The sequence below is a fragment of the Panthera onca genome, chromosome A1 (assembly GCF_046562875.1).
Source record: "Panthera onca isolate mPanOnc1 chromosome A1, mPanOnc1 haplotype 2, whole genome shotgun sequence".
In the NCBI taxonomy this organism is placed as follows: domain Eukaryota; kingdom Metazoa; phylum Chordata; class Mammalia; order Carnivora; family Felidae; genus Panthera; species Panthera onca.
Window position 1 is genome coordinate 149,185,356 of NC_138339.1, and position 26,818 is coordinate 149,212,173.

A 26,818-nucleotide genomic window follows, 5' to 3' on the forward strand; every position below is an offset into this window, starting at 1 on the left:
TGGAACAGAACAGAGGGCCCAGAATAAACCCACATATATATGGTTGATTAATTTGTGACAAAGGAGCCAATAATATACAATGGGGAAAGGACAGTCTCTTCCATAAATGGTGTGGGAAAGCTGGACAGCCAAATGCAAAAGAATAAAACTCAACCACTCTTACACTATACACAAAAACTAAGTTAAAACGGATTAAAGACTTGAACATAAGACTTGAAACCACAAAACTCCTAGAATGAAGCATTGGTGGTAAGTTTCTTGACATAGGTCTTGACGAGGATTTTTGTAATCTGGCACCAAAAGTAAAAGCAACAAAAACAAAAATACAAAAAGCAACAAAAACAAAAAAACAAGAGGGGCTACATCAAACTAGAAAGCTTCTGCACAGCAAAGGAAACCATTAACAAAATAAAAGGCAAACTATGGAAATGGAAAAAAATATTTGCAAATCAGGTATCTGATAAGGGACTAATATCCAAAATATGTAAGAAACTCATACAGCTCAATGGCAAAACAAACAAACAATCTGATATTAAAAAATGGGCAGAAGATCTGAATAGACAGTTTTCCAAAGAAGACATACAGATGGCCAGCAGGTACATAAGAAGATGTTCAGTATCATTAATCATTAGGGAAACACAAATCAAAGCCACAAGATTATCACCTCACGCCTGTTACAATGGCTAAAATCAAAAAGGCAAGAGATAGCAAGTGTTGGTGAGGATGTGGAGAAAGGGGCACTTGGGCACTGTCAGTGGGAATGCAAACTGATGCAGCTACTAAGGAAAACAGTATGGAGGTTCCTCAGAAAGTTAAAAACAGAACTACCATATGGTCCAGTAATTCCACTTCTGGATATTTATCCAAAGCAAACAAAAACTAACTTGAAAAGATAGTTGCGCCCGCATGCTCACTGCAGGATTAGTTACAGTAGCTAAGACGTGGAAACAACCTAAGTGTCCATCAGTGGGTGAGTGGATAAAGAAGAGGTGGTCTACATACACAATGGAATATTAATCAGCCTAAAAGAGAAGGAAATCTTACCATCTGTGACAATATGGACAGACCTCAAGGGTGTTATGCTAAGTGAAGTAAGTTGGATAGAGAAAGACAAATATCGTGTGATCTCTCTTATATGTGGGATATAAAAAACAAAACAAAATGAAACTGCCAACCTTATAAATCCAGAGAACAGATTAGTGGTTGCCAAAGGTGGGGTTAGGTGTAGGAAAGAAATGGATGAAGGAAGCGAAAAGGAAAAAGAAAAAAATGTGTATTACTCTCTTCTAAATTACAGTATACAGACTTAAGATTCAGAGTGTATATTTTTACAAGAATTGTCAAAATAGCTGTCTAGATTAGGATTTCTGTATTTTCTTTTTAGATATTTAATTGTGACACATAATAGCATAGTAAAAGATATCTGTTTTAAAAAAACACAGATTAGGACTCTGGGGTCAGAGGGCAAAGAGCCTACCACTTATCTGGATGATCTCAGACCAGCGATTACACACATCTGTAAAACAGGGATAAGCATAGAATCACCCTCAGGGGACAGTGAGCACAGTGCCCAGCACAGGGCAAGGTCTCAATGTCAGGTGACATTAGGACAGGTATTACCTCACCCATTCTGTTTCCTGCTCCCCCAAATAAACGTTTGCATTCTGAAAGTGTGAACTAAAATCTGGGAAATGCAAAAGTTGATGACATGGCCAATGGTGGGTGAGCATCTCGGTCAAACTGCACAGAATTTACTTTTCATTTTAGGCTGTGACCAGCAGATGATGTTTCAGGACATTTTTTGAAGACATCTGCTTCATAGGATGTGTGTGCTATGTTTCTGAGAGCATAGTTAAGAGTTGATGAAACAGAATCAGAGCTTGTGGATTTATTACGTGGGCTGCATGTTCAGGCCTAGATATGCTAAAATCAAACTAGTGACAGCATTGGTTAAGATATACCAATACAAAGTCTAACAAATTAAATCACAGTTCTGTACAACTATACATATACACACACACTGACATAATTTTTAAAGGAAGTTATTTTAAAAGCCAGTCATTCTTCCTCAATTATTCTTTCTCTTAGCATCACTGTGGGGGAGGGGAGATAAAAATATTTTTTAAACAAATCCCCAAGTTTCTCCTATCCTGGCCTATGGAAAGACAAACTTTTGGCATACCACTAAAATGTGTTCACACTGTCCATTCTCCTAATAGCCAAAAAATTCACTTATAAAAATACTTCAAATTCTAATTTCAGAATAGGCAAGAACCTATTTAACATAAAGGGAATTAATATTAATGCCTCATTTTTAAGAAAGAAATAACAACTATCCTGTTTGTAACTACATATCTTTAGAATCTAGTTTTACTATTTCTGAAAAGTTTCAGAGTATATAGTCCTTGCTGTCTTTTACTTTAATGTAAAGTTAGCTGGGGGCAGGGAGGGAGAGCACACTATTTTATGAGACCAAAAAACAAACAAACAAAAAAACAACAAACAAAAAAGCCCAAATGAATTAAATAAAATCGAATTTGTTGAATTTCACCTTCAAATGTTGAGCAAACTTCCTTAGTTATGGGAAAGTCCTATGTTAAAACACTGACTACTCTTGCTCATTATTTTTATATCTATTAATTTATACACCAACGTTTTCCAAAGAGGATTTGAGGTGTCAATTAAAAATATTTTAACTGGCAATTCAAAGGCCAATATAAGGGGCACCTGGGTCGCTCAGGCTGTTAAGCGTGGACTTCAGCTCAGGTTGATATCACGGTTCATTATTTTGAGCCCCAAATCCAGCCTAGCACTGATAGGGCGAAGCCTTCTTCGGATCTTCTGTCTCCCTCTCTCTGTCCCTCCCCTGCTCGCCTGCTCTCGCTCTCTCTCCCAAATAAATAAACATTAAAAAAATAATAAACCACAAATGCCTAAAAAAAATGAGCTCTTGTTGTGCAAAGGATATATAAACTTGCCTCCCAAATAATAGAACCCCTAATGAATCAATGGGTCTAGACACTGAGCCTCAATAGCTGCTAACATCGCAGCATGAGCCAGCCAGCTTTAACTGCTTCTAGATGGAAGATGGGGGTGTCTGGGTGGCTCAGGTCATGATCACGTGGTTTGTGAATTCGAGCCCTGAGTTGGGCTCTGTGCTGACAGCTAGGAGCCTGGAGCCTGCTTTGGATTCTGTGTCTCTCTCTCTGCCCCTTCTTCTCTCACTCTCTCTTTCTCAAAAATGAATAGTAAACAGTAAAAATAAAATTTTTTTTAATGAGATGGAAGACAGTACCCCACCCAGGGCATTCTGATTCTAGGGCATTAAGCCTCATCTTAATCCCACTGTGAATTTTCAGGAGATACAGAGAAACACATTAAATTACACTGCAGAGATGCAGCCAGTAAAATCCCAACTGTGGAAATGGTATAGAACAACAAACTGCTTCAACAAATACACTACAAGGAAGACAAAAGAAGAGAAATAAAGGGGGAATCCATAGATTAAAAGAAACTTAAAAGATGTATCAACCAATCATAATGTATGGAACTTATCTAGATCCTGATTCCTATAAACAAACTGTTAAAGAACTATAAAACTTATAGGACGTCTGGAAATTTGAATATTGACTGGTTATTTGATTATACTGAGGAATTATTGCATCTCCAAGTTTAAAAGAGTCCTTATCTTTTAGATATATATATCGAAATATTCATGGATTGAATGACATGACATTTAGGATTTGCTTGAAAATAACATGGGTGGGGGGTGTGAGGGTATAAGTAGATGAAGTTGGGGTGAAACAAGATGGGCCAGGAGCTGATAACTGTGGAAGCTGGATACTATTGTTTAATTTTGCATATGTTTGAAAGTTTTCATAATAAACAGTAAAAATAAAGACTGACCTTGAAACTAGCTCACACAATCACAAAAGGTCAAGTATGAGTTTAATTATTCTTAAAGAAAATTATGTTAAAAAGTCACCTTTTTTTATACATTAAAAAAAATTTATTTTAATGTTTAGTTATTTTTGAGAGAGAGTCAGGGTGCGAGTGGGGGAGGCGCAGAGAGGAGACAGAGAATCCGAAGCAGGTTCCAGGCTCTGAGCTGTCAGCACAGAGCCTGATGCAGGGCTTGAACTCACGAACCATGAGATCATGACCTGAGCCGAAGACGGATGCTTAACTGACTGAGTCACCCAGGCACCCCAAAAATGTCACCTTCTTAACTAGTAGTGAAGTATAGCTACATATGTATATAACAAATATGTGTCCTGCTGCCAAATGTGGTTTCTGTTTTACCTTATGCATCACAAAAACGACTGCTTTACTGTTAATTGCTTCATCTGGCCTTTGTCTTTATCCATAAAATTAAGAACCCTTTATTTAAAAATATTTTTTTTAATGTTTTTATTTTTGAGAAAGAGAGAGAGAGAGGGACAGAGCATGAGTGGGGAGGAGCAGAGAGAGAGAGAGAGAGAGAGAGAGAGACAGAGCATGAGTGGGGAGGGGCAGAGCGAGAGAGGGAAACACAGAACCTGAAGCAGGCTCCAGGCTCAGAGCTTGAACCCACAGACCGTGAGGTCATGACCTGAGCTGAAGTTGGACGCTCAACTAACTGACTGAGCCACCCAGGCACCCCAAGAACTCTTTATTTTAAATCGACAAATTGAATATGCCCTCTAACACTTATTTGAAACACATTTTCATCTGTCCTGGCATCCCCAAAATTAAATCCTTAGGAAAATCAAAGCTCTCCAGAGAAGACTATGCCACAATAGGATTCTTTTTAACCCCACAGGATCCTTTTGAAAGAAAAAAAAAGGGTTAAGTGAAGGAAAACTTCTAGATTGGATGTTTTGCTTTCAGAACAAATTAAAAGCCAAAAGAGAACCATCAGAGTTGAGGCACCCAGGAAAGGACACTTAGCTGGGGGAAACCTGGGTTCAAATTTCACTTTCCAGCTACCTGCCTTGAAGCTGATTGCTGGAACTCTGTGAGCCTCCATGTACTCCTCTGAAGAAACGGGTGTCACAGCTGCCACTTACAGGACTCCAGCGAAAATTAAGTGGAAATACATGGACAAACAGGGCCTACCTTCGCTGGCCTGGGGCTACCTTTCCAGCTCACTGCGGCTGTTGCCTCCTATGTAACCTGCCCTGGAGATCGACAATCCTGCAACCGAACTAAATGAATTTTACATGGTTCAGAGCATTAGTTATTACAGCTAATAATTAATTGCCAGCATTTAAAAATCAGGAGAGCAGAAATGCAATGTAGAGTTCTGACCTCGTTTTTAAAATTGCTGGGTGAGGTTTGGTTTTCCAAGGTCCCCACCACTCCATGCTCTTTTACACCTGGCCCTGCAGGCTGATTCCTGACCCCACACTGGGCTGATGTCCTTCCTTCACCCTGCCCTTTCCCTTTCGGTGCCTCTCCCTGCCTGGCAAATTTCTCACAACCCTTCATGGCCCAACTCCAGCGCCACCTGTCACCTCCACCTTTCCATGCCATGGCACAGCACCTCCACTACAACAAGCATCATCACACTGTCCTGGCACTAACCTGTCTGCATGTCTGCCTCCTCTACTGGGACTCTCAGGAGGAAGGGACCCTGTTGCTATTGCCTTTGTGTCCCCAAGGCCGAGCAGAAAGCCTGACCTAGATAATGTAGAATTCAGCAAATGCCTCCTGAATGTGTGGAAGGAAATGAGAGCTAAAATATTACAAAAATGTCAAAATTTATATTACAGCTTGTTCTGACAGTTACCAAATAAAGGGGTCAAGGACTTTTAAATGAGAACAAGCTTCCATCTGCTTACAGGTTTCACAAGTTAGTTAGAAGTCATTAAATAAACTGACAAAACAGAAGGAACAGCAGGTAGGGTCATTCATTCATTCATTGAACTGATATCACTGAGTACTTACTGTGTGCTTTCTAAGTACTGGGGACGAAGCAGTGGACAAATCCGACAACTACCTGTTTTCATAAAGCTACTTCCTTGTAGAGGAAACAAAGTAAACATAAATAGAATCGTTTCAAACCAGAGTGAACACTAAGAAGAAAATTAAATTAATGAGATAGAATGACTAAGGGGAGAAAGAGAGTAGTCAAGGAAGGCCTTGTTGAAAAAGACACATCTGACCAGAGGAAAGACCAGAAGGAGCCAGCTGTGCAAAGCCGCTGGAGACAGCTCCAAGCATTGGAAACGAAAGTGCAAAGGTCCTGAGGCAAACGGGGCTGCGCGGTGAGAAGATGGGTGGGACAGGAGAGCAGAGCTCTGGGTGGTGGGAGTGGTAGGGGAGGTGGGCAGGGCCGCTCTGGCACTGCTAGGCACTGAATGTGCAATGACTAGGCACTGGAGAAGCATGGGGATGGGGGTCTCTGCGTTGATGGGGAGGGGGTTCGTGCCCTACTCACATCAGCATGGGCAGTATCCCGCCCAATTTTCCACCTATCAGCCTGGGCTCGTGCCCAGGCACTTTCACACACATTCACATAGCCTGACAACAATCCTGTCCAAAAGGGTAGACATTTCCCCACTTTCCCTGGGGGAAAACAGAGGGTCAGTGCCTTGACCAAGGTCGCGGAAACCAGACTCCGAGATCCTTAATACCCCGACGCGGGTATGCAACTGCGTGCCCCCCAATCTGGGGGGTGGCGTCCACAGATCCTCCACGACACGTCTGCCAGGGCCAGGCCAGGGAGCGGGGCCCGCAAGCCCCTGGCGGCTGACAGCCGGGCAGGAGGAGGCGACTGCGGCAGCCGGGAGGGCAGGGGCGGCGGCCGGGGCCGTCTGCGCCCCTCAGAGTCCGGCCCACTCCGTAGCCCCCAGCCCGGCGACCCCGCGCCCCCTGGCCCTGCAGACCGCGGCCGCGCGGCCCTCCTGCCGCCCCTCCCCGGCGGGGCCCCGCTCGAGCAGCCCCCGCCAGGCCTCGCCCGCCCGCCCGCCCTGCTCACCTCGCCTCCCAGCCGCCGCGCCAGGGGGAGAGGGCGGGCGGGCGGACTGGCGGCGCTGCGCACTGGCGGCTCGCGGCTCCGTTGCCCCGGGCTCGGCCGGCCGCCCCGCCCCACTCCGCTCCGCCCCGCCGCCGCCGCTGCAGTGGGTGTGAGGGGCGCCGGGGCGCTACGACCCTTCCGGTCCGGCTCCCTTCTCCTCCTCCGCCGCCGCCACCGCCGCTGCGGCGCCCGGCCTGAACGACCTTCGCGCCGACCAATCAGCGTCCGGAGAGCCGGGCAGGCGCGGCCAATCGCGCCGGGGGGCGGGTCGTGACGGGCGGGGCGGGCGGAGCCGGGATAACCGTGCGGGGTTCGATGGGGCTCGGTGTCCCTCAGCAGCCCAGCTCCTCCGGCTTGTGCGGAGCATGCCCGGGGCTGGGGACGCAGGTCCGGCTCAGTACGCGCGCTGATCCTCCATCCCCCCACGGGGACCTCGAAGCAGAGGCCCGACGCGGAGCCAGGAAGCTGTGGAGAGGGCCGACCGGCTGGGAGAGCCGGGCCCTCTGGGCTGCAGGTGCAAGGTGGCAGCGGCGAGGCGGCCTGTAGGGGAACGGACCGGCCCGTCTGGGGGAGAGTCCCGGGCGAGGACGAGGGAAGACCGGGGTGTTGGCATCCGGCGTCCAGGAACCCGGCACGGTGTGGCCCCTGGAAGGACGAGGAGACCGACGCGGCAGGGGAGCGGGAAGGAGAGGCAGGGGTCTTGGACTCTGCGGCTTGCTAACGGCTAGAAATCGGGTGGTGGGGAGGGCGGAGTGCGAGGAGATGGCCACGTGCAGACTAGTGTCCCCGGCGGGTCTGTGACAGAAGGGAGGAGGGGAAAGGCTGGCGTATTCGGGCCAGGGGTCAAACCTCTGGCTCAGAGAAAGGCAAGGTCGTAAATGGGGAGAAGGGAATGCAGTGCTGAGGGTCCCCTAGGTCCTGGGGTCCCTTGACACCGACCTTCTTTTGAGCCAACTCCTGCAGCCCTCTGGCCCCTCGGTCGGGTTCCAGCAGGCCTGGGGTCATATGAAACGATGGAAGAGGCCAGGATATTTCGTGTTGCCAGATTTGCGTTTAAATAAGCAAAGCTGGAAGGGAGGGAGGGCGTCTGGACACACTGAAAAAAGGATAGGGATAGGGTGGGGGGAGGTGCACACTTTGAGGACAGGGAGAGGGGGGACTGTGGAGGAGGAGCAGCTTTCGCAGGATGCAGGAGCCCAGCATGCCAGAGCCCAGCGGGTGATCAGGGCAGGGGCCAAATTGGGAGGAAGGAGCAGGATCCTAACGAGGAGGAGGTCAAGGGGCTGGGAGGCATGGAGGGTGGTGGCAGAATTTGGGGAGGATGGAAAGCCAGTGATGCAGGGCCAGCTGAGGGCACCAGGGCCTCAGAGGAGGAGGGTAGAGGAAGGAAGGGATCCAGGCATGGTGTCCTTCGTTAGGCCACCCCCTACCTTGGCCACCAGAGGGAGTTTTCTAAAATTGAGTATGGCCCATCCTTGCTTGAAATTGTAGCTCCTGAATGTGATCTGCGTTGAGGAGGGCCCCCTGGTGGGTTCCTGCCCATACTGGTCCTCACATCAGCCTCATCTGCCACCTGCTCCAGGTGCACAGGAGAAAATGGAGCCAAAAATTGCCATCATCAAGGATTATGGGAGGCTAGTAAAGCCTGGCTGTCAGAGCTGTGGCTTCACTAAGGAGCACTAGTGGGTGCTTCCCCTTGGATTAGGAAGGGGCACCCATTCCTGCACTCTCCAGTCAAGTTTACAACACTCATCCCATGAAAAGTGAGTACCAAAAATCACTGCACACACATACACACCTATACATATTTCGTGCTGAGTTTTCTAAAAGGATTCTGCCTTTTCTGGTTTATGAAATAACAGCGAACACTTACAGACACAAAGCTGAGGTGACAAGGTAGGGAAGGGTCTAGTCCATGCTTTGAAGAGTGCACAGAATTTTGGTGGAGACCAAGGGAGATGAGAAGCGGGGGCATGTGGGGGGTGGGGGGGTATACACATGAGCATGACTGACAGCTGACCTAGCCTGCTAGCTGGAGAGGAATAGTTGAGGAAGACCTCTGGATAAGAGGAAGCCTGAGCCGAGGCTATAAGGCTAGCAAGAATGTGTTAGGCCAATGGTTTAGGCAGAAAGGGCACTGGGACCCAAAGATTCAGAAGTTAGGACCTGCATGCTGTGTTCAGGAAACCAAGGGTCACCTGGTCTTGTTGGCGATGGGGAAATATGGCCTTGAGGTGGATGGGTACTGCTGACCACAGTCCCATGGACTTGCTTCAAGTCACTGATACGCTTGTTTAGCCCAGTGTGGCTTTTTTTTTTTTTTTAATTAGTTGACAACATTTGAAAATTGGGAGCTTTCACTTGAAAAATCTCAACTGGCAGTTTCTCTTGAATAGTTAGAAGCTCTGACAACATGGGGTCTGCATTCCCAGAAGGTAGTGGTCAGCTGGAGCTGAGTGGCAGCTGCCCCTTTAGGGGAGGCCCTTACATCACCACATCCCCTACCACTCCCTATCACCCCACTCTGGCCATGACTTCACCATCCCTTACCTGCTGGCCCTTAAGGCATTGCAGGGTAGGGGCTCCATCTCTGGAGGTCAAGGGCAGCTGCTGCGGGGTGTTAAGAAAGGAAGTGAATGATGCGATTAGGTATTTATTTTGGAAGGATCACTAGAGCACATGAAGTTTCTAGGATGAGGGGCTTATATTCACAAGACCAGTTAGGGAGCTGTTGCAAAGGCCTGTGTAGGAGAAGGTGAGGCCTGGCCTGGGGCCAGGTGTAAGGAAAGAACTGATTTTAAAACTGCTTCAAGACTTGAGGGAAATGAAAATTAAAGTCACAGTGAGCTAGCACTACACACCCATTGTGATAAAAAAGACGGACAATATCAAGTGGTGGTGACTGATGTGGAGCAGTCAGAACCCTCATCCACCGCTGGCGGAAAAACAAAATGGCTTGTCCACTTTGGAAGACAGTTTGGCAATTTCTGGTAACATTAAACATACACCTGTCGTATCACCCATCAATCCTATTCCTGGATATGGAACTGAGAAAAATAAAGACACGTCCACACAAAGAGCTGTACGTAAATGTTTATGGCAACTTTATTCAAAACCGTCAAAAACTAGAAGCAGCCTATGTCTGTAGATAATCCAGCAGATGGGTAAATAAACTGAGGTACATCCATACAGTGGGATATTACCTGGCACCAAAAAGGACTGACTGACAAATGCACAACATAGATAAATACAAAAACATCATGCTTGGCCTTTGGGTGGCTCAGTCAGTTAAGTGTCTGACTTCCACTCAGGTCATGACCTCACGGTTCGTGAGTTCGAGCCCTGCATCAGGCTCTCCGCTTTCACCACAGAGCCCACTTCAGATCCTCTGACCCCCTCTCTCTCTGTCCCTCTTCTGCTTTTGCTCTCTCTCAAAAATAAATAGACACTAAAAAAAAATCATGCTAAGTGAAAGAAGCTAAACAAGGCTACATCCTCTATGATTCTGTTTACAGGACATTCTGGAAAAAGCAAAATCAGATCAGTGGTTGCCAAAGTCAAGTGGAGGAAGTGGGGAATGATAACCAGGGGCCAGGAGGGAATATTTTGAGATGATGGGTATACTCTATTTTAATTATGGCGGTGGTCATATCACTATATGTTTATCAAATTTCAGAACTGAGCACCTAAAAGAAGGTGACTTTTCATGTATGTAATTTATACTAAAAAACTTGATGTAAGGAAAAGATGTCCATTTAAGAGACAGAATTGTCCTGGGGCGCCTGGGTGGCTCAGATGGTTAAGCATCCGACTTCGGCTTAGGTCATGATTTCACAGTTCATGAGTTCGAGCCCCGCATTGGGCTTCGTGCTGACAGCTCAGAGCCTGGAGCCTGCTGTGGATTCTGTGTCTCCCTTTCCCTCTGTGCCTCCCCTGCTCATGCTCTCTCTCTCTCTCTCTCTCAAAAATAAATAAACATTAAAAAAAAAAGAGGCAGAATTGTCCATCCTAGAGGTAGGATGTAGGGATGAGTCAGGAGGAGGAGTCAGGGAGGTTCCTGACTTGATTTTTGGGGTGGGGACCTCTGGCCTTGGCCTGCTCACCCACCTGTGGAGAGGAAGGACTTATTGAATGTGCATCCCAGCTGCCCACCTGCTTTCTATCACCTCCCCCTTTCCTGTCACCTTTAGCCTTGCAGCTCTGGCTATGTGCCCTCTGAGATGAAGGCCACTGGCCATTCCTTTTTCCTGAGACCTCACTGCTCCCTGCTCCTCCCTTCCCTGCCTTGCACTTGGTTCCTTGATGGCACAGCTGATACCACCCATCTGGCAGACACTGTCCACTTCCCTGCCCCACAGGGGAGAAGAGAACACAGGAGGGAAGGAAGAGCTCAAGCTCCACTCCCTGGCCTGAGGCTGGCCCAGGGGTCACAGTGCTGACAGATTTCCTTGGCTCCAATCTCATCATCCACTCTTGACTTGCCTTGACTGGGTTCCGACTGGGCTTTCCACTTTGTTGTGCTCTTGTGGGCAGGAGGTTGCTTCTCTGAGGCTCAGTTCCATGGGGAGTGGGCATGGGTGGTGACCCCCACCTGATGGGGCTGCTGTGAGGTCTCAGGGAGAGAAGTACCAAGCTCGGGGAATAGACTGCACACAGGGACAATGAGTGTCTTCGTGCTGGCCTCCTCTGCTCCCCCCTCCCCCGACCTTGACTGCTCTCCTCCCACTTCCCCATTCCCTCCCCACCCCTGACCAGGACCCGATGTACCAGGGGATGCAAGCCAAGACTGTTCAGGTTGTGTGTTCAAGAAAGCCAAGCCGCACTGAACCCAATGGGGACAACTATTGGGAGGTTCCTGCATTGTTGCACCTGGGAGATCAATGGGTGGAGCCGGCCCTGGGACCACAGCCTAGGAACCTGGCCAGAGCCTTGGAAGCTATGGGCAAACGCTTCATCACATTCCTTTCTCCTCTGGGTCAGCTTCCTCCTCCCCATATCAGCTGCTACTCTTCCACCACCCAAGGAGGGGCAGGCCCTCTGTGCCACATTAAGTTTGAAAATCCCCAGAAGAGGAGTCTGATGGGCTCCTCGGGCAGGGCTTGCATCTGTGGGCTGGGCGGTCAGACTCATGTGAAGACATGGCAGGAGAAAGGGCAGAAACAGCTGGGAAAGGCAGAAGCCAGGGGATAAGAAAGGGGGCGTAGGTGTCGTATAACTGAATGCTGAATAGACTAGATCTCGTCCCCTTTTTCCAGGCATCTCCCAGAGCACCAGCAGTCCCTTGACAGCAAGGGACTGGAAAACTCTTCTCAGAAGTCTGACCAGCCCTAAAACATAAAACAAACCCTCCAGATTGCCCAGCAGTCGATCTCGGCATCAACAAGCGCCACCATGTACTCAAGAAATTTCCCACCACCTTGAATCTGCCTGGACAGCCCAAGGTCATGTGGCAAAGTCAAAACAGAAACCAATGAAGATAACCAAACAAAACTATCTTGAAAGAAACAGAGACTATGTGAAAAAGGAAATTCTGAAAGGAATAATATATTGCCGGCTTCAGACAGAATGAAAAAGTATTGCATCCTTGAAGTCATCAAAAACATATTTAGCACACCTATATGTCCTTACTCTCTCAGCTGAGATGGCCTAGAACCAATGACACCGCAGCAGCCAAAGCACACCCAGAACCCAGGAACTGTTTTCTGATGCCATTCTCCAACAGAAGAAACCAGGGGTCCTAAATCAACATTAGCTGATTCTCAGGCTGGGGCAGGAGATGTACAAGATGAGTCTGGAGCATCTTGTGGTACAAGAAAGTAAGGAAGGGGCACCTGGGTGACTCAGTCGGTTGAGCATCCAACATCAGCTCAGGTCATGATCTCACAGTTTGTGGGTTTGAGCCCCGCATCAGGCTCTGTGCTGACAGCTTGCTCAGAGCCTGCAGCCGGCTTCAGATTCTGTGTCTCCTTCTCTCTCTCTGCCCCTCCCCGCTCATGCTCTGTCTCCTTCTGTCTCTCAAAACTAAATAATGTTAAAAAAAATTTAAAAAAAAAGAAAGTAAGGAAGTGCTTACAAAGTACACACACACACACACACACACACACACACACACAGAGGGGTATGTCGAAGGGACACAAGAGCCAACAGAAAGAGCTCCCAATGGCCACAGCTGGGACAATCTGAGCAATAAACGAAATAACAGTATTGTATTATAACCCAGCATAAAATACATATCCATGAGCCTATACTAATGGATATAAATGATTTAATAAATGAAAAAATAAATGGGGGAGAACAAACCTGTACTGAACCCCAAATAATTTATGTAAATAATCCCCTCTCAAGGAAGTGATGCATAACTTCTATCTATCATCTATCTATCTATCTTTATCAAGACAGCACAAGTGAGGAAGGGGCAGAGGGAGAGAGAGAATCCCAAGCAAGCTCCACACTGTCAGTGCAGAGCCTGACGCAGGGCTCGAACTTATGGACCGTGAGATCATGACCCCAGCTGAAATCAAGTGTCACATGGTTAACTGACTGAGCCACCCGGGCACCACATCTCCCCACTGTTTTAAGTGTGGGGCGGGTATAATGACTTCCTTCCAAAGAGTTCAGTATGGAAAAGGAGAAAAATTAGAATACGTGACAAGCACTACCTGAGGTAGGTGACCAAACTGACATAACAGTGACAAGACATGTTGATAGCACGTGCCCCCTCTGCATTATGAAGTAATGAGAATGGCACTTTACTCCTGGGGCTTCCTCCCTGAAACACATTACCCCAGTCTAACCATGCAAAAAGCATCAGACAAGCCCAATTGAGGAATATTCTCGAAAATACCCAACGACTGGTATTTGACAAAAATGTCAAGATCATACAAAAAAAAGGAAAATCTGAGAAACAGTCACAGCCAAGAGAAGCCTAAGGAGACGTGTCATGTGATGTCAGGAAAAGGGCAGCAGAAAAAGAACATTAGATAAAAACTAAGAAATATGAATAAAGTATGGGCTGTAGTTGATTTTAAAAATATGTATTAAAAGTATATATGTCCAAAGCAAAAGATAAATAAATAAAAGAACTTTTGGAAATTAAATTGTATTGGCAGAAATGAAAACTCTTAGTAGTAAACAGGTTGGGAGAATAAATTAAATCTCCTATTTAGTAAGAGCAAAAAAGATAAGATGCCCAATAAAAAACATAAGAAAGGAGAGGCTAGTCTAGTAGCTCCAACCTCTGAAATAAGAGAGGCCAGACACACAGAAAGAAATCCACCAAAAAGTAATTCAAGGAAAGTTCCCAGAATGGAGGGGCAGGAGGTACAAGCCTGAAGTCAACACTAAGTAGGAAGATACCCAAGACCCCTTGCTGTGATATTTCAGAACACAGGGGGAGACAAAGAAGGAAATAAAAAGGTCCCCTGTATCAGAGTGACTTTGAAGTTCTTAAACTGTGAACAAGATAACAGAGCATCACGTTTACAATTCTGACGAAAACATTTTTTTGGTGACCTAGAATTCTATGTGTAACTAAACCCCCAGTCACATGTGAGGAATAATGTCATTTATTTCTCAACGTCTCAAAAGTTTACCTCCCAGGCTCCTTTACTCAAGAAGGATGTATTCCACCAAAATGAAAAAAGAAAACTAAGAAGGAAGACATGAGATATGGGAAGCAAGAGGACAAGGGAATCCCTCGGAGGATGATGGAATGATCCCGGGACAGCAGCTCTGCTCCAGATGTGGAGGGCAGCTGAGCTGTCCTGCCTCAGTGTGACCTGAGAGGCAGACAGCTGGTCATCACGAAGACTCCCCCCACCACTTCCATTGGACCATTCTCCTAACCCAAGGACAGATCACCCAGGAGAGCTTGGCCCAGATTCTCACCAGGACTTGGCTTGTTGTGACCGTGTGCTGCTGAGGGTATCTCCCCTCATGCTCTGCTGAAGACACACATATCACTCCCGGAAGTTCTCAGCTTTTCCCTGAGAGCCAGAGGGCCATGGCGGGCTCGGAAGTGGAAAGTACAGGGCAGCCCATTCCTTCTGACCGTACTTCTGTTGGGTACCCGGTGCACACCTCAGCCTTGCCAGGCGCCCAGCTGTGGAGAGCCCTGTGTTTCCCCAGAGTCACTTGTGAGCTTGCTTGCCACTTCCCCAGAAGGGGCCTTGTTAGCTCCCAGTGAAGGGGAAGTCAGCCCCCGGACCCGGGAGAGTGCTCTCCTCACCTCACTCCTGGAGCTTCTGTCCAGCGGGGGCAGTGATGCCCTCTCCTTGCATAGCTCCTGTGTGCTTGCCTTCTGTTTTTGAGACTAGGTGGTATATGACTTGGGGAGAGATACACAGGTAGAACTATAATGAAAAGCAAGAGACTGATTTGTACAAAAGTCAGAATGGTCATTGCCTCTTGGGTGTAAAAATGAAATGCGTCTCTCTAGGTCTTGTCCAGATAAAAATGTTCTGGCTAGTTCATAAAGTCTCCTAACCCCTGAAATTGTAATGACCACAGTCTGGTTAAAAAGGCAGAAACCAACACTAGTAGTATTTCCAGCAGGACTTATGCCCTGGTTAATCTGTGGGAAGGACTGGTGGATGTGGGTTGGAGAATGCCGCTGTGGCTCCTGGGCTCCTGCCAGCTCTTCAGAAGCGGGATTCTGGGGGCGCCTGGGTGGCTTAGTCGGTTAAGCATTCAACTTCCCCTGAGGTCATGATCTCATGATTCGTGGGTTCGAGCCCCACGTCAGGCTCTGTACTGACAGCTCAGAGCCTGGAGCCTGCTTCAGATTCTGTTCTTCAGATTCTGTTCTACAGATTCTCCTTCTCTCTCTGCCCCTCCCCTGCTCTGCTCTGTCTCTGTCTCTCAAGAATAAACATTGAAAAAAATTTTTTTTAAAAAGCAGGATGCTGCTGTAGTTGCAGGAAGCCTCTGCTGGTGGCTCCCACTGTGGGGTAGGTGAGTTTTAGGCAATATTGCCATGGCGAGTGCTTTGGGGCTAAGGGCCATGGCAGGACCTCCTATCTGCTGAAGTCACACTTCTGTCTGCTTCTGCCAGGGGAGAAATAAACAACATGATTTCTCAAAAACAATATGACTTCTAAAGTATCTTCCAAATCTTCCATGATGCTTCTTACTGGTGGAATTTAACCTGGAAATGTAATTCCCAGGTTTCCAAGTCTTGTGATACAGGGGACAGCATAGAAGAGGATGGAAAAGTTAACGAGTAGCCCACAGATAATTCTGAACAAAGGTCTGATGCTATACTAGAGCTACTCAAACCGACCAGTGGTCATGAGGACATAGCGGTCATGAGGACAAGCCTCTGGGAGAGCCACTTTCATTGGGAGCCTAAAGTCAGACCCCACAAGCCTTCAGAACCCTATCTCTAGCTTCTGATCTTCCTGCCTGATTATATCAATAAAATCGGTGACCAAGATAGACTCATGGAAATAAAAAAGTATACATTAGAGAGTTTCACATGCCTGCATGATGCTTTCAGGTTCTGGGAAGCCATCTGAAACAGCATCACGTGGTCCAGCCCCTTCCAACAGCTCTTCAGTGGACTCAACGAAGAGTCTCAAACATCCTGCATTTTGTTTCATCGTGTAAAATAAACAGTCTTCATTTTCATACAAGAAGGACGCAGGTCACAAGTGTGGGCACAGAGCCAAGGGCTACCAAGAAACAGGGCTTGGGGCGCCTGGGTGGCTGAGTCGTTTAAGTGTCTGACTTTGGCCCAGGTTGTGGTCTCATGGTTCGTGGGTTCGAGCCCTAAATCGGGCTCTGCACTGACAGTGCAGAGCCTGCTTGAGATTCTCTCTCTCTCCTCTCTCTCTGCCCCTCCCCCACTCATGCTTTCTCTTTTTCTCAAAATAAATAAACTTCAAAAGAAAGAAAGAAAGAAAGAAAGAAGGAAAGAAAGAAAGAAAGAAAGAAAGAAAGAAAGAAAGAAAGAAACGGGGCTCACTCCCACCAGATACTGCTGAGTTCCTGTTTTGAGAAACCCTCACAATCCAAGTACACAAAAAGAATGAGAATAACAAAAATCCAAATGCACAAGCCAAAAAAGAATTGTACTGTCTTTATTGTCTTAAAATTGCATAGTATCTTGATTGTGCACGCTTTTAAACAGAGGGCAAGATAGCCCACTTGAAAACTACTTTCTTGCACGGGATATTTCAAGCTGTTTTACTATAGGTAGAAGCAGGGACCAAAAATGCTGCCTGGGCTTAAAAAGAACCATGATCAAATTTAACAGAAGTTGGAGAGTCAGAGGGATTTATAGGAGAAGAATCTGTCAAAGGACATTGAGATTTTGAAAGGATTTACAGGAGGCACAGGGAAATGGTGGGAGGGCTTCCCTGACGTCAGGGGACTGGGATTCAGGGGCAGCCAAGAGAGGACAGGAGAGGAGAGAGGAGTGCAGGGAGGCAATGCCTTGTGCTCAAATCTGAGATGAATGCCCTCTGCCAGGAGGCTGGGGTGCATGGTCTGGGCATTACGTTGGCTACAGAAAGCCACATACTAGAAAAATAACTTAAAAGCTATACAATCATCATTATAAATATTTTGTCTTTCAAAACTAACTAGCGTTGGTTACAAAAAGGTTCACAGTTACTCTGAAGAGAGCTGTGTCTCTATTGCACAGTAGTGGAAAAGTCCGCTCTGATCCCCATGTGTAAACAATGATTCCCTTCTCCTCTGGCGACTTCAGGACACAGAGAAACAGTATCTGCTGTGAGCAAAGCACTTGGGTACAAGGCACGTGAAAGCTTGTCAAGTTCTACTGGGATCTACTTGGAACACACAGAACGCCTGCTGTTCTTCTCACTTGATGTCACCGGGACAGGCCTTGAACCACACTGCAGGTGGCAGTGGCCTTCTTGGGCTCTTGTTCTCTATTCCACTGTTACAGACTTGGCCAGATTTCTGGGGAAGTCGACCTGCAACGATACATAGAAAGGAGCTGCTCAGGACCCCACAGATCCCAGCAACATGCTGTATTACAAAGCCTATTATCGGGGTACTTGAAGATGAGGTGATGGGTGTTCCCGGTCACCTTTGACCATGAGCCCCTGGAGATCTGCATCTTGGAAGCGTTCCTTACTCCAGGAACTTCACTCAACTATAGAAGGTTTAGTTTGTTCAATATACATTTATTGTGCACCTGACATGTGTCATGCTGTGTTAACCCTATTAAAAGGATATGATGCATGCTATTAAAACGCTAACTCAGCTTGTCCTGTTCACGTTTCTTGGAAGGAGACACACTAAATCCATGAGGCTCATTAGTTCAGGGTGGAGGCTGGAAGGAAAATGTGACGGGAGATGGTTGATATGGTAGGCTTCAACTTTATCTGCAGTGTCTTATATTGCTTAGTTATTTTAATTTTAATTTTTTTAATGTTTATTTCATTTTGAGAGACAGAGAGAGAGACAGAGAGAGACAGAGAGACAGAGAGAGAGAAAGAACACGAGTGAGGGAGGGGCAGAAAGAAAGGGAGACACAGAATCCGAAGCAGGCTCAGGCTCTGAGCTGTCAGCACAGAGCCTGACGCGGGGCTCAAACCCATGAGCCGTGAGATCATGACCTGAGCCGAAGTGGGATGCTTAACCGACTGAGCCACCCAGGCACCCCTTATTTGGCTCTTGTTTTTAAAAGAGAAACAAATAGGACAAAATGTTAGCCGTGGCAGTTCTGGATTTGTATACCACCAGGTACTTGTTACATTGTTTTCTGTAAGGTTATGTATCTTCAAAAGCTTCTCAAAATACAATTGTAATAAAACTTCTATTTCTATATGCAGTGAATTGTAGGTTCTTCCATACTTGTTGGTGGTTCTTTTCTGGAACATAAATTGATGATATATGTTTGGAGTCTCAAGGGGCACCTGGGTGGCTCAGTCGGTTAAGCATCTGACTTCGGCTCAGGTCATGATCTCATGGTCTGTGAGTTCGAGCCCTGCGTTGGGCTCTGTGCTGACAGCTCAGAGCCTGGAGCCTGCTTCAGATTCTATGTCTCCCTTTCTCTCTCTGCCCCTCCCTGGATTGCACTCTCTCTTTCTCTCTTTCAAAAAGAAACATTAAAAAAAAAATTTAAAAAAGGAGTCTCAAAATGTTGAATCATTTGCTAGACTGAGGAGATATCTTAAATGTGGGAGGAAGATGTACATGCAAAGATGTTCACTGCAATTGTGATTTATGCAGATATTCTCCCAAATCAGCAACAGTTTAAATAATAGAAGACCGGCTAAGTCATTGTTATAATCCATGTTATAAGACTATGTTGGGATATTGTGCAATGATTAAATGTTGCTTACATGAAACTCAAGATGTAAGAAAATACTTGTAAATACACTCAAAAGGAAAGTGTAAAATGTCATCCTTGATATACTGTCAAAAATGTTAAAAAATCCACATGCACAAGGAAAAGACTGGAATAAATGATTAAATTTGCTAATTAACATTGCCTCTCTGAGTGATGAGTTTAATGATATGGTCTTCGTAATCTTGCAGTCCCAAATTGTTTCCAAGGGATAGAAGTTACTTTAAAAACAGAGTTGTTTTAAATGAAATTACCTTTCCTATGAATATTTACACCAAATAAGCATTTAAGAACAAAATCAGGAGCGCCTGGGTGGCTCAGGTGGTTAAGGGTCTGACTGTTGATTTTGGCTCAGGTCAGGATCTCACAGCCCCATGTCGGGCTTTGCGGAGCCGGCTTGGGATCCCCTGTCCCTCTCTCAAAATAAGTAAATAAACTTAAAAAAAAAAAAGAACAAAGTCAGACTCTGGGGTTATGCTTTTCCCCTCTGGGGGATTCGGTGCGATTTTAGACATACGTCATATCCTCGGAGAACAGCCAGGTGGAAGGACAGGAGCTGCAGCGGAATCACACTCAGGATACCCTGGAGGCAGTCCACTGTGTGGGGCAGCTCGATCGTTTTATACGCAAACTTGGAACTCTCAGTGTCGTCCCTGGAGCACAGTATGATCGGCCGACCCTAGAGCGGGAAAATAGGATCACAATGTGCAGGTGGTCTCTGAAAGCAGCAACCCCCTTCACATACCAGCAGTTTCTGAGGTCAATGTTATTGAGGGGATAACAGTCCTCTTTTGCTTTTGTGGAATTATGTGTGAGGTGATGTGCACGACCAGTGTGAGGGGCAAGGTGTTTGATGCTGTTTGGTGAGTTCCTCTCCCTTCCGTGGTAGGATGACTGCCATTCTGAGCCATTCATCCAGCACCCATTTGTTGAGTGGCTTCAATGTGCCTTGCCAAGGGCAGGGCATGCCCACTCCTCACTCTGAGGGGGCTCATAGCTGAGTGGTAGAAAATAAAAATGTAAACAAGCCACCCAATGAGTAACGATGAATTCCAGATGAATGCCAGAAAGGCAATAAAACATGGTAATGTGATTGGGAGACGCTGGTGAGGTCTGGGAAGCCCTCTCTTAAAAGGGGATGTTTGGACTAAGACGTGAATAACCACAGGCCAATTCTCTGAAAGTGGTGGAAAGCACATTCAGGTCAGAGGGAATAGCCAGAGCAGAGGTTCAGAGGCAGAAATCAGCTGGGCTCCTTCAGCTTGGGACACAGAAGGAAGGGGCCACATAATACCGGCTTGTGGTCACTCTTGTTTTATGGGAAGCCACCGGGAGGTTTTAAGCAAGGCAGTGAAGTGATTTGTGTTTTATACCTTCTCTCTGGCCACTGTGCCGAGCCAGGCATGGCGGCCACTGGCTCAAGGGCATTGTTGGACTTCACCTCCCTATAACTTCATGAGCCCTCCCAGGATGGATCTGTGGGGGCTTTGCACTCCCATCTCAGGGCAGCTCCACGCCTGGAATCTGGGGCAGCTCGGGGCAGTCTGGGTCACAAGGTCTCACTGAAGAGCCATTGTGCACGTGGCCACAGGCTGGCCAGTCATTTCTGAATGTGTGTGCCCCTCAGGAGGGGGGGCCTAGGAGAGAGCACGTGATCGCACCTGCTCAGTGGTAGGGCTGCTCATAACCAGTGCTGGCCGACAGTGGGTGAGGTGGGCTTGTGTGGGAGAGGACAGGAGAGAAGGGGACCCTGGCCCAGCTGAGAGCTCTCACCTGGCGGGCTGTGACCTGCTGCAGGGCATTCTGGCATTTGGCAAAGCAAGGGTCCTTCATGATGACCATGATGACGGGCATCTGCTTGTCAATCAGTGCCAAGGGTCCGTGCTTCAGCTCCCCCGCCAGGATGCCTTCTGAGTGCATGTAGGTTATCTCTTTAATTTTCTAGGGAAACACAAGGCGGGGTCAGTGTGACACTGGACAGACAGCGGGCTGGAGGAGATCAGTCAGAGAGGGGAGGAAGGGGAGTTGTGGGAGGGATGAATCCAGAAGGCAGGGAGCTGAGGGCTGCAAGGTGGATGAATGCATTAGGTGGTCAACAGCACTGAGGGCTGCTGGCAATGCCAGGCCCAAGGGAGAGGGCTGGCTGCTGTCCAGAGCATGCACAAGGCCCAGCACGCAGCCTGTGTCCCCCAGACCAGCCCCCCAGCACAGCCACCACCCTTGGATAGACAAGTCAATGTCGATCTGGCTCTCCCTTCTGCTGTGTGACTAACCCGTGGCCTCCCCACATTTATAAATTGTAATGATGGCACTGTATTCTATCTAGAAATACCTTTCTTCAATTATCCGATAGATCATCCCCCCGAATCTAGACCATTAATAACTTCCAAAGGGATGCTCCAATTTACTTATGAGGCAAAATAACATGCATCAGGACGTTACTAGAACTTCCCCCTATGTTCAGGAGATCCATTTCTATTCAGTTCCCATTAACCCTACATCACTGAACTGGTGAGTGTCTAGTAAAATATTTCTCAGCTCCCCTAGAACTATTTATTTGGGGGGGGGGGGCAGGACACTGTCAGGAGTGTGGGTGACTCCGCCCCGAATGCCACAGACAGCTGGAGTGCTGGCCCCCAGGAGACCACAGAGGGACCATTGATGTGTGCCAGGAGCAGCGTCAAAGCTTCTTTCTTTCCCCCCAGGACTGACTGGGAGCTGCAGTTGAATACGCATCTTTCAGCAGTGCGCTGGGGACACTGCAGATGAGCCCCCCCGGCCCCCTGCACCAGGGGGCAGAGGCATGGGGGGAGTTGAAAGTGTACTCCACCCAGCCCCCTGCAGCGACCTGCTCCCTACTAAGAGGAGGGGAGCCAAGCTGGGTCAGGAAGGATGCCCTTGCCCGGGGAACCAATGGCTGCCTCACCTGTGACCCTGTCTCCCGTTTTCTTTGGTTGGGCAGTCCCATCCACAAGCAGCAAGCAGACAGTGAGTGTAGGCTCAGCCCCCTGGACAGCACTGTCTCACCCTCTCTGTGGTCCTGGAACCTGCCCCTTACCCAGCTCTCTTACTCAGGTTTGGCTCTTTACTGCCGCAGTGGGACAAAACAGCCAGTTAAAAGTTTAACAAAAGCAGGGCCTTCAGAGCTCACTCCTTCAGGATCTCTGCATCCCCTTGGAAGTTTGAGGGGTAACAGGGAAACTCCACAGAGAGCCTGCCCCGCAATTCTCATCGGCCTGAATCCTCCCGCACAGTCTGCTTGTGGTCGTGGAAATAACCCAAGGCCACATGGACCTGAGTTTGAATCTCAGACCAATCACTCCCTCCTGAGCAAGATGAACCTTTGGGGGTCCAGTTCCCTCCTAGGTGAAATGTGGACAATAACTGCTAGCCTCTCAGAAGACACTCATGAGGAACGGATGGACCATCCCAGATGGAGCCTGGTGCAGGTTGACACCTCAGGGGCTCACCCAAGGGTGCCCTGCCCCTTTCTCCTCAGGAGATTGGCAGCGTCCACCTCAGGATCCCCAGGGCCCGAACAGGTCATGAGCTGGTGCTTGATGCAGCCTCACACAGGTGGCAGCAAGTCCCCAAGCGCTCCCCTCCCCTAGCCCAGCGCCCTTCCCCCCTTCCCGCTGGTGTCTCGGGGTGTCTCCCATGTCTGCCCTCATGCCCAGGCTGGTGGAGGTGGGGGGTGGGCAAAGGAGGCTCACCAGGGCTCCTTCCAGGCATGTGGCATAGTTATAGCCCCGTCCCATGACCAGGAGTGACCTCTGGGTGTAGAGCTCCAGGGCCAGGTCATGAATCTTCTCGTCCAGCGACAGCACTTCCTTAATCAACCCTAAGCCGCAAACACAGTGAGGGGTTGTGAGTCACACAGATTTTACAGCAAGATTCACAAAGAAAAATCATGGTGTATAAGACATAGTTTTGGAATTCACACCACTTAATACACTTGGCTTCCTTGCCTTGGTTTAAAAAGGATTTTAAATGTAAGAGCACCTGGGTGGCTCAGTCGGTTAAGCATCTGACTTCAGCTCAGGTCATGATCTCACAGTTCGTGGGTTCAAGCCCCATGTTGGGCTCTGTGTTGATGAGCCTGGAGCCTGCTTAGGATTCTGTGTCTCCCTCTCTCTCTGCTTCTCCCCCACTCTGTCTCCCTCTCTCTCTTTCTCTCAAAAATAAACATTAAAAAAAGTTAAATGTAGATTGTGGGCAGTAACTTGCGGGATTTGCCTGGGTTTTGTTGGATGGCAATTCATATTTATGTTCATACTTTCTTGAGCATGTAAGATAAGCAGTGAGGTGTTATTTCTAGCTCCATTTTACAGGTAAGGCAACTGAGGCTCAGAGAGGCTAAGTCACCAGGTGGAAAGCCACAGAGCTGACACTCCAAATTAATGCCCCCCCCCCCCAATCCAGGCCACATGCTAAATCTAGAGACAATGCCCAGTGTAAGATGGACCAGTGTTTCCCAGACTTTTTGTTCTCAGGACTTCTTTACTCTTAAAAATTACTGTGAATCCTTAAGAGCCATTATTTTTGTTGGTTCTGTCTCTCAATGTTTACCAGATTAGAAACTGAGAAAAGTAAAGATATTTGTATTCATTCATTTAAAAGTAACAATAAACCTATTATACATTTTTAAAAATTAGTGAGAATAGTAGTTTTAAATTTTTGGAGATTTTTTAAATGTCTGACTTTTTAACAAAGACAGATTCTCATATCTGTTTCCTCATTCAAACTCTCATGATACATTTTTTTTGGTTGAAGTATAGGAAGAAAATCCAGCCTCACAGAGATTTGTAGTTGGAGAAGGGAGGAGTATTTAAATAACTTTTTCAAAAAATTGTGAATGTTCTTCTCTGATATTACATGAAACTCAAGAAATGGTCATTTCTTTTTTTTTTTAATTAGTTAATTAAGTAATCTCTGCAGGCTTAAACACATGACCCCGAGATCAAGAGTCACATACTCTAGTGACTGAATCAGCCAGTCTGGAGAAACAGTAATTTCTTAAAAGAGTAGTTGCAAATGTAGAATTTGAAATCATCTCAATAAGCTTTTCCTACCTTGTTACATTAAAACTTTTATTTTTTTTAAGTTTATTTACTGTGAGAGAGAGGAGAGACAGACAGAATCCCAAGCAGGCTCCACACTGTCAGTGCGGAGCCCAAAATGGGGCTTGAACTCACCAACTGTGAGATCATGACCTGAGCCAAGATCAAGAGTCTGACACTTAACCGACCGAGCCACCCAGGCACCCCTATTGCATCTATTTAATTTTTTTTAATGTTTTATTTTTGAGAGAGAGAGAGAGAGACAGAGCATGACTGGGGAGGGACAAGCAGAGAGGGAGACACAGAATCAGAAGCAGGCTCCAGGCTCTGAGCCATCAGCACAGAGCCCAACATAGGGCTTGAATTCACAAACCACAAGATCACGACCTGAGCCGAAGTCAGATGCTTAACCGGCTGAGCCACCCAGTGCCCCAATCTTGCATCTATTTAAATGGATGTTTTACATGGTGTATAATTTTGTCACATCATGCATTGACCATCTGGAAAACATAGGTTGACTGAGTTATGCAAATCTTCTAAAAATGGACACACTTCATCATAAAATATTTTTTAGAAATCACATATGCTAAAGTCACCGTGGCTTCATCAGAGTTGTGTTTAAGTGTGGGAAGTGGTCGAGCTCATGCTGGCAGCTACAAGTTTTCCCAAATCCTAAATTTCACTGGAGAGCTTGAAGTTTATCACTGGCAACAAATACTGTCAGTTTTTCTTCTTTAGAGTGGCGGGCTAACTTTGTTCATTTTTGAGAAAACATCTGCCAAGTACTCTAATCAGCTTGTTACTCAAACAATCCCAGGATGCTTTTCTTGGAAACAGAATACTAAAGAGTGTTGCGATTTACTAAGACTAATGCATTTTACTGCCTCGTGAAGAAGTCCTTGAGTGAAGTGGGATGTGTGGAGGCATGTGCTAAGGTGCCAGCGGTAGCCACCGCTGCCTTTGCAAATGTCCACACGGCAAAAAAGGCAAACACATCTTATTTGTTATAAATAGCGTGTTTACTGTGAAAATAGTAATAAGACCTGCCGACCACATCTTGAGAACGGCTGACTTAGACATCAGGATAGAGTCCTGTTTTCGCACTGTTGGTACCTGGCTGAAGGTGAAGACCAGTTTTTTGTCAGTAAATTTTCAGCATGTTGTGTGGGCCAGATTCAGATCTCTAGGCTTTGTATGATTAGATGGTGGCTTTCCCTCACTGCCTTCTCTGGGGTTTGCCCCTGGCTCCCAGGATGGACCCAGTGCCTACCCCATCTCTGGAAGGGGCTGTCCCACAGCCTTGTGACCATCCTGCCCCCGGCATTTCATGTCAGCCAAGGGGTGATGTCTGTTTCATTTTGCAATCTCAGGGCTGCACAAAGAAAACCCAATAGGTCTCTCTCCTTCCCTGGAGAGCAAGTGTCTGAAGGAAAGGAGCTGTTATCTCCTTGGCCCTCAGGATGGCACACGGGACAGGGCACACCAGTGGGCGAATGATGGAAACCATTATCCCCCCCCAAAACCTTGAGATTCAGTGTGACAAACACTGCATCTCACCGACTACAATAGATGGGAGGGACCCAGCCAAAGAGGGAAGTTTGGGGAGACTGAAGGAGCACTCTGGTTCAGGAAAAGGCTTAGGGCCATCTGCTCCTTCTCAGATATTTCCTGAGCACCTACTCCATGCCTGCCTTGGCTGGATATCAGCAGTGACCCTGACAGTTAGGGTTATATGCTCACTGGGCTGACATACTCATTGGGAGACAAGCCAGCACACTGGAGGACAGGTAATTTCATACCATGGCACACGCTATAAAGAAAAGAAATGGGCTAACATTTCACAGCTGGGGCAGGGGGTTAGTTAGGATAGCAAGGAAGGGTTCCAGGAGGTGACATCTGAACTGAGACTTGAATAATGAGAAGCCATCAGTTGTATGGAGAGCTGGAGGAAGAGGGCTCCTATAAAGGAAAGGGTCAGTGCAAACGTCCTGTGGTAGACAGCTTGGTATTGCTGAGGATCAGAAGGTCAATGAAGGAGCCCAGGGAGGGGAAGGAGAGTGGGATGAGGTCAGAGGTGGCAGGGGTCCAGTGTGCAGTGTTCAAGGACCCGGTGAGGAGTGAGGACTTTAATCTTGGACCAGTGGGAGCTTCTGGAGGCATTTAGTGGTGAGTAGGAAGTTTTGAAGAGGAGGAAGTGATTAACAGCATTGTTTATGGGAAAGAGTCAAAAGAGAAAGCAACTAAGGACAGTCTACTGGATTTCAAAATAAGGAAAGTTTCATTCTGAAACATACCAGGTAAAGACTGTAAACCATGGATAATCTCTCGCCTTCTGTTTTGCAGTGAAATGCGGTCTTCCGACATCATCAAACCAAACATCACCAGGGAGATGAACTGACTGGTATAAGCCTGTGGATAAAACGGTGACTCTGGCAG

General features: G+C 47.1%; 2 protein-coding genes across 4 annotated transcripts in view; both read right to left on the bottom strand.

Annotated features, from left to right (window-relative positions):
• MAPK9 (mitogen-activated protein kinase 9) overlaps positions 1 to 7,196 on the bottom strand; it is a 58,672-nt gene extending 51,476 nt beyond the window's left edge. The window contains exon 1 of one of the 3 annotated variants that reach the window (XM_060636436.3): positions 6,962 to 7,196. The gene's annotated coding sequence lies outside the window, so the exon portion shown is untranslated. The remainder of the gene's footprint in view (positions 1 to 6,961) is intronic. The other 2 variants (XM_060636434.3, XM_060636437.3) reach the window with 2 other exon arrangements.
• A 9,867-nt stretch (positions 7,197 to 17,063) lies between these two features.
• The window catches only part of GFPT2 (glutamine--fructose-6-phosphate transaminase 2), a 48,398-nt gene continuing 38,643 nt past the window's right edge, over positions 17,064 to 26,818 (bottom strand). The window contains exons 15-19 of the mRNA XM_060636439.3: positions 26,677 to 26,791; positions 23,036 to 23,163; positions 21,096 to 21,263; positions 19,840 to 20,001; positions 17,064 to 17,940 (exon numbers count right to left, since the gene is read on the bottom strand). Coding sequence (XP_060492422.1) covers positions 17,896 to 17,940; positions 19,840 to 20,001; positions 21,096 to 21,263; positions 23,036 to 23,163; positions 26,677 to 26,791 — 618 coding nt within the window. The 3' untranslated portion in view covers positions 17,064 to 17,895. The remainder of the gene's footprint in view (positions 17,941 to 19,839; positions 20,002 to 21,095; positions 21,264 to 23,035; positions 23,164 to 26,676; positions 26,792 to 26,818) is intronic.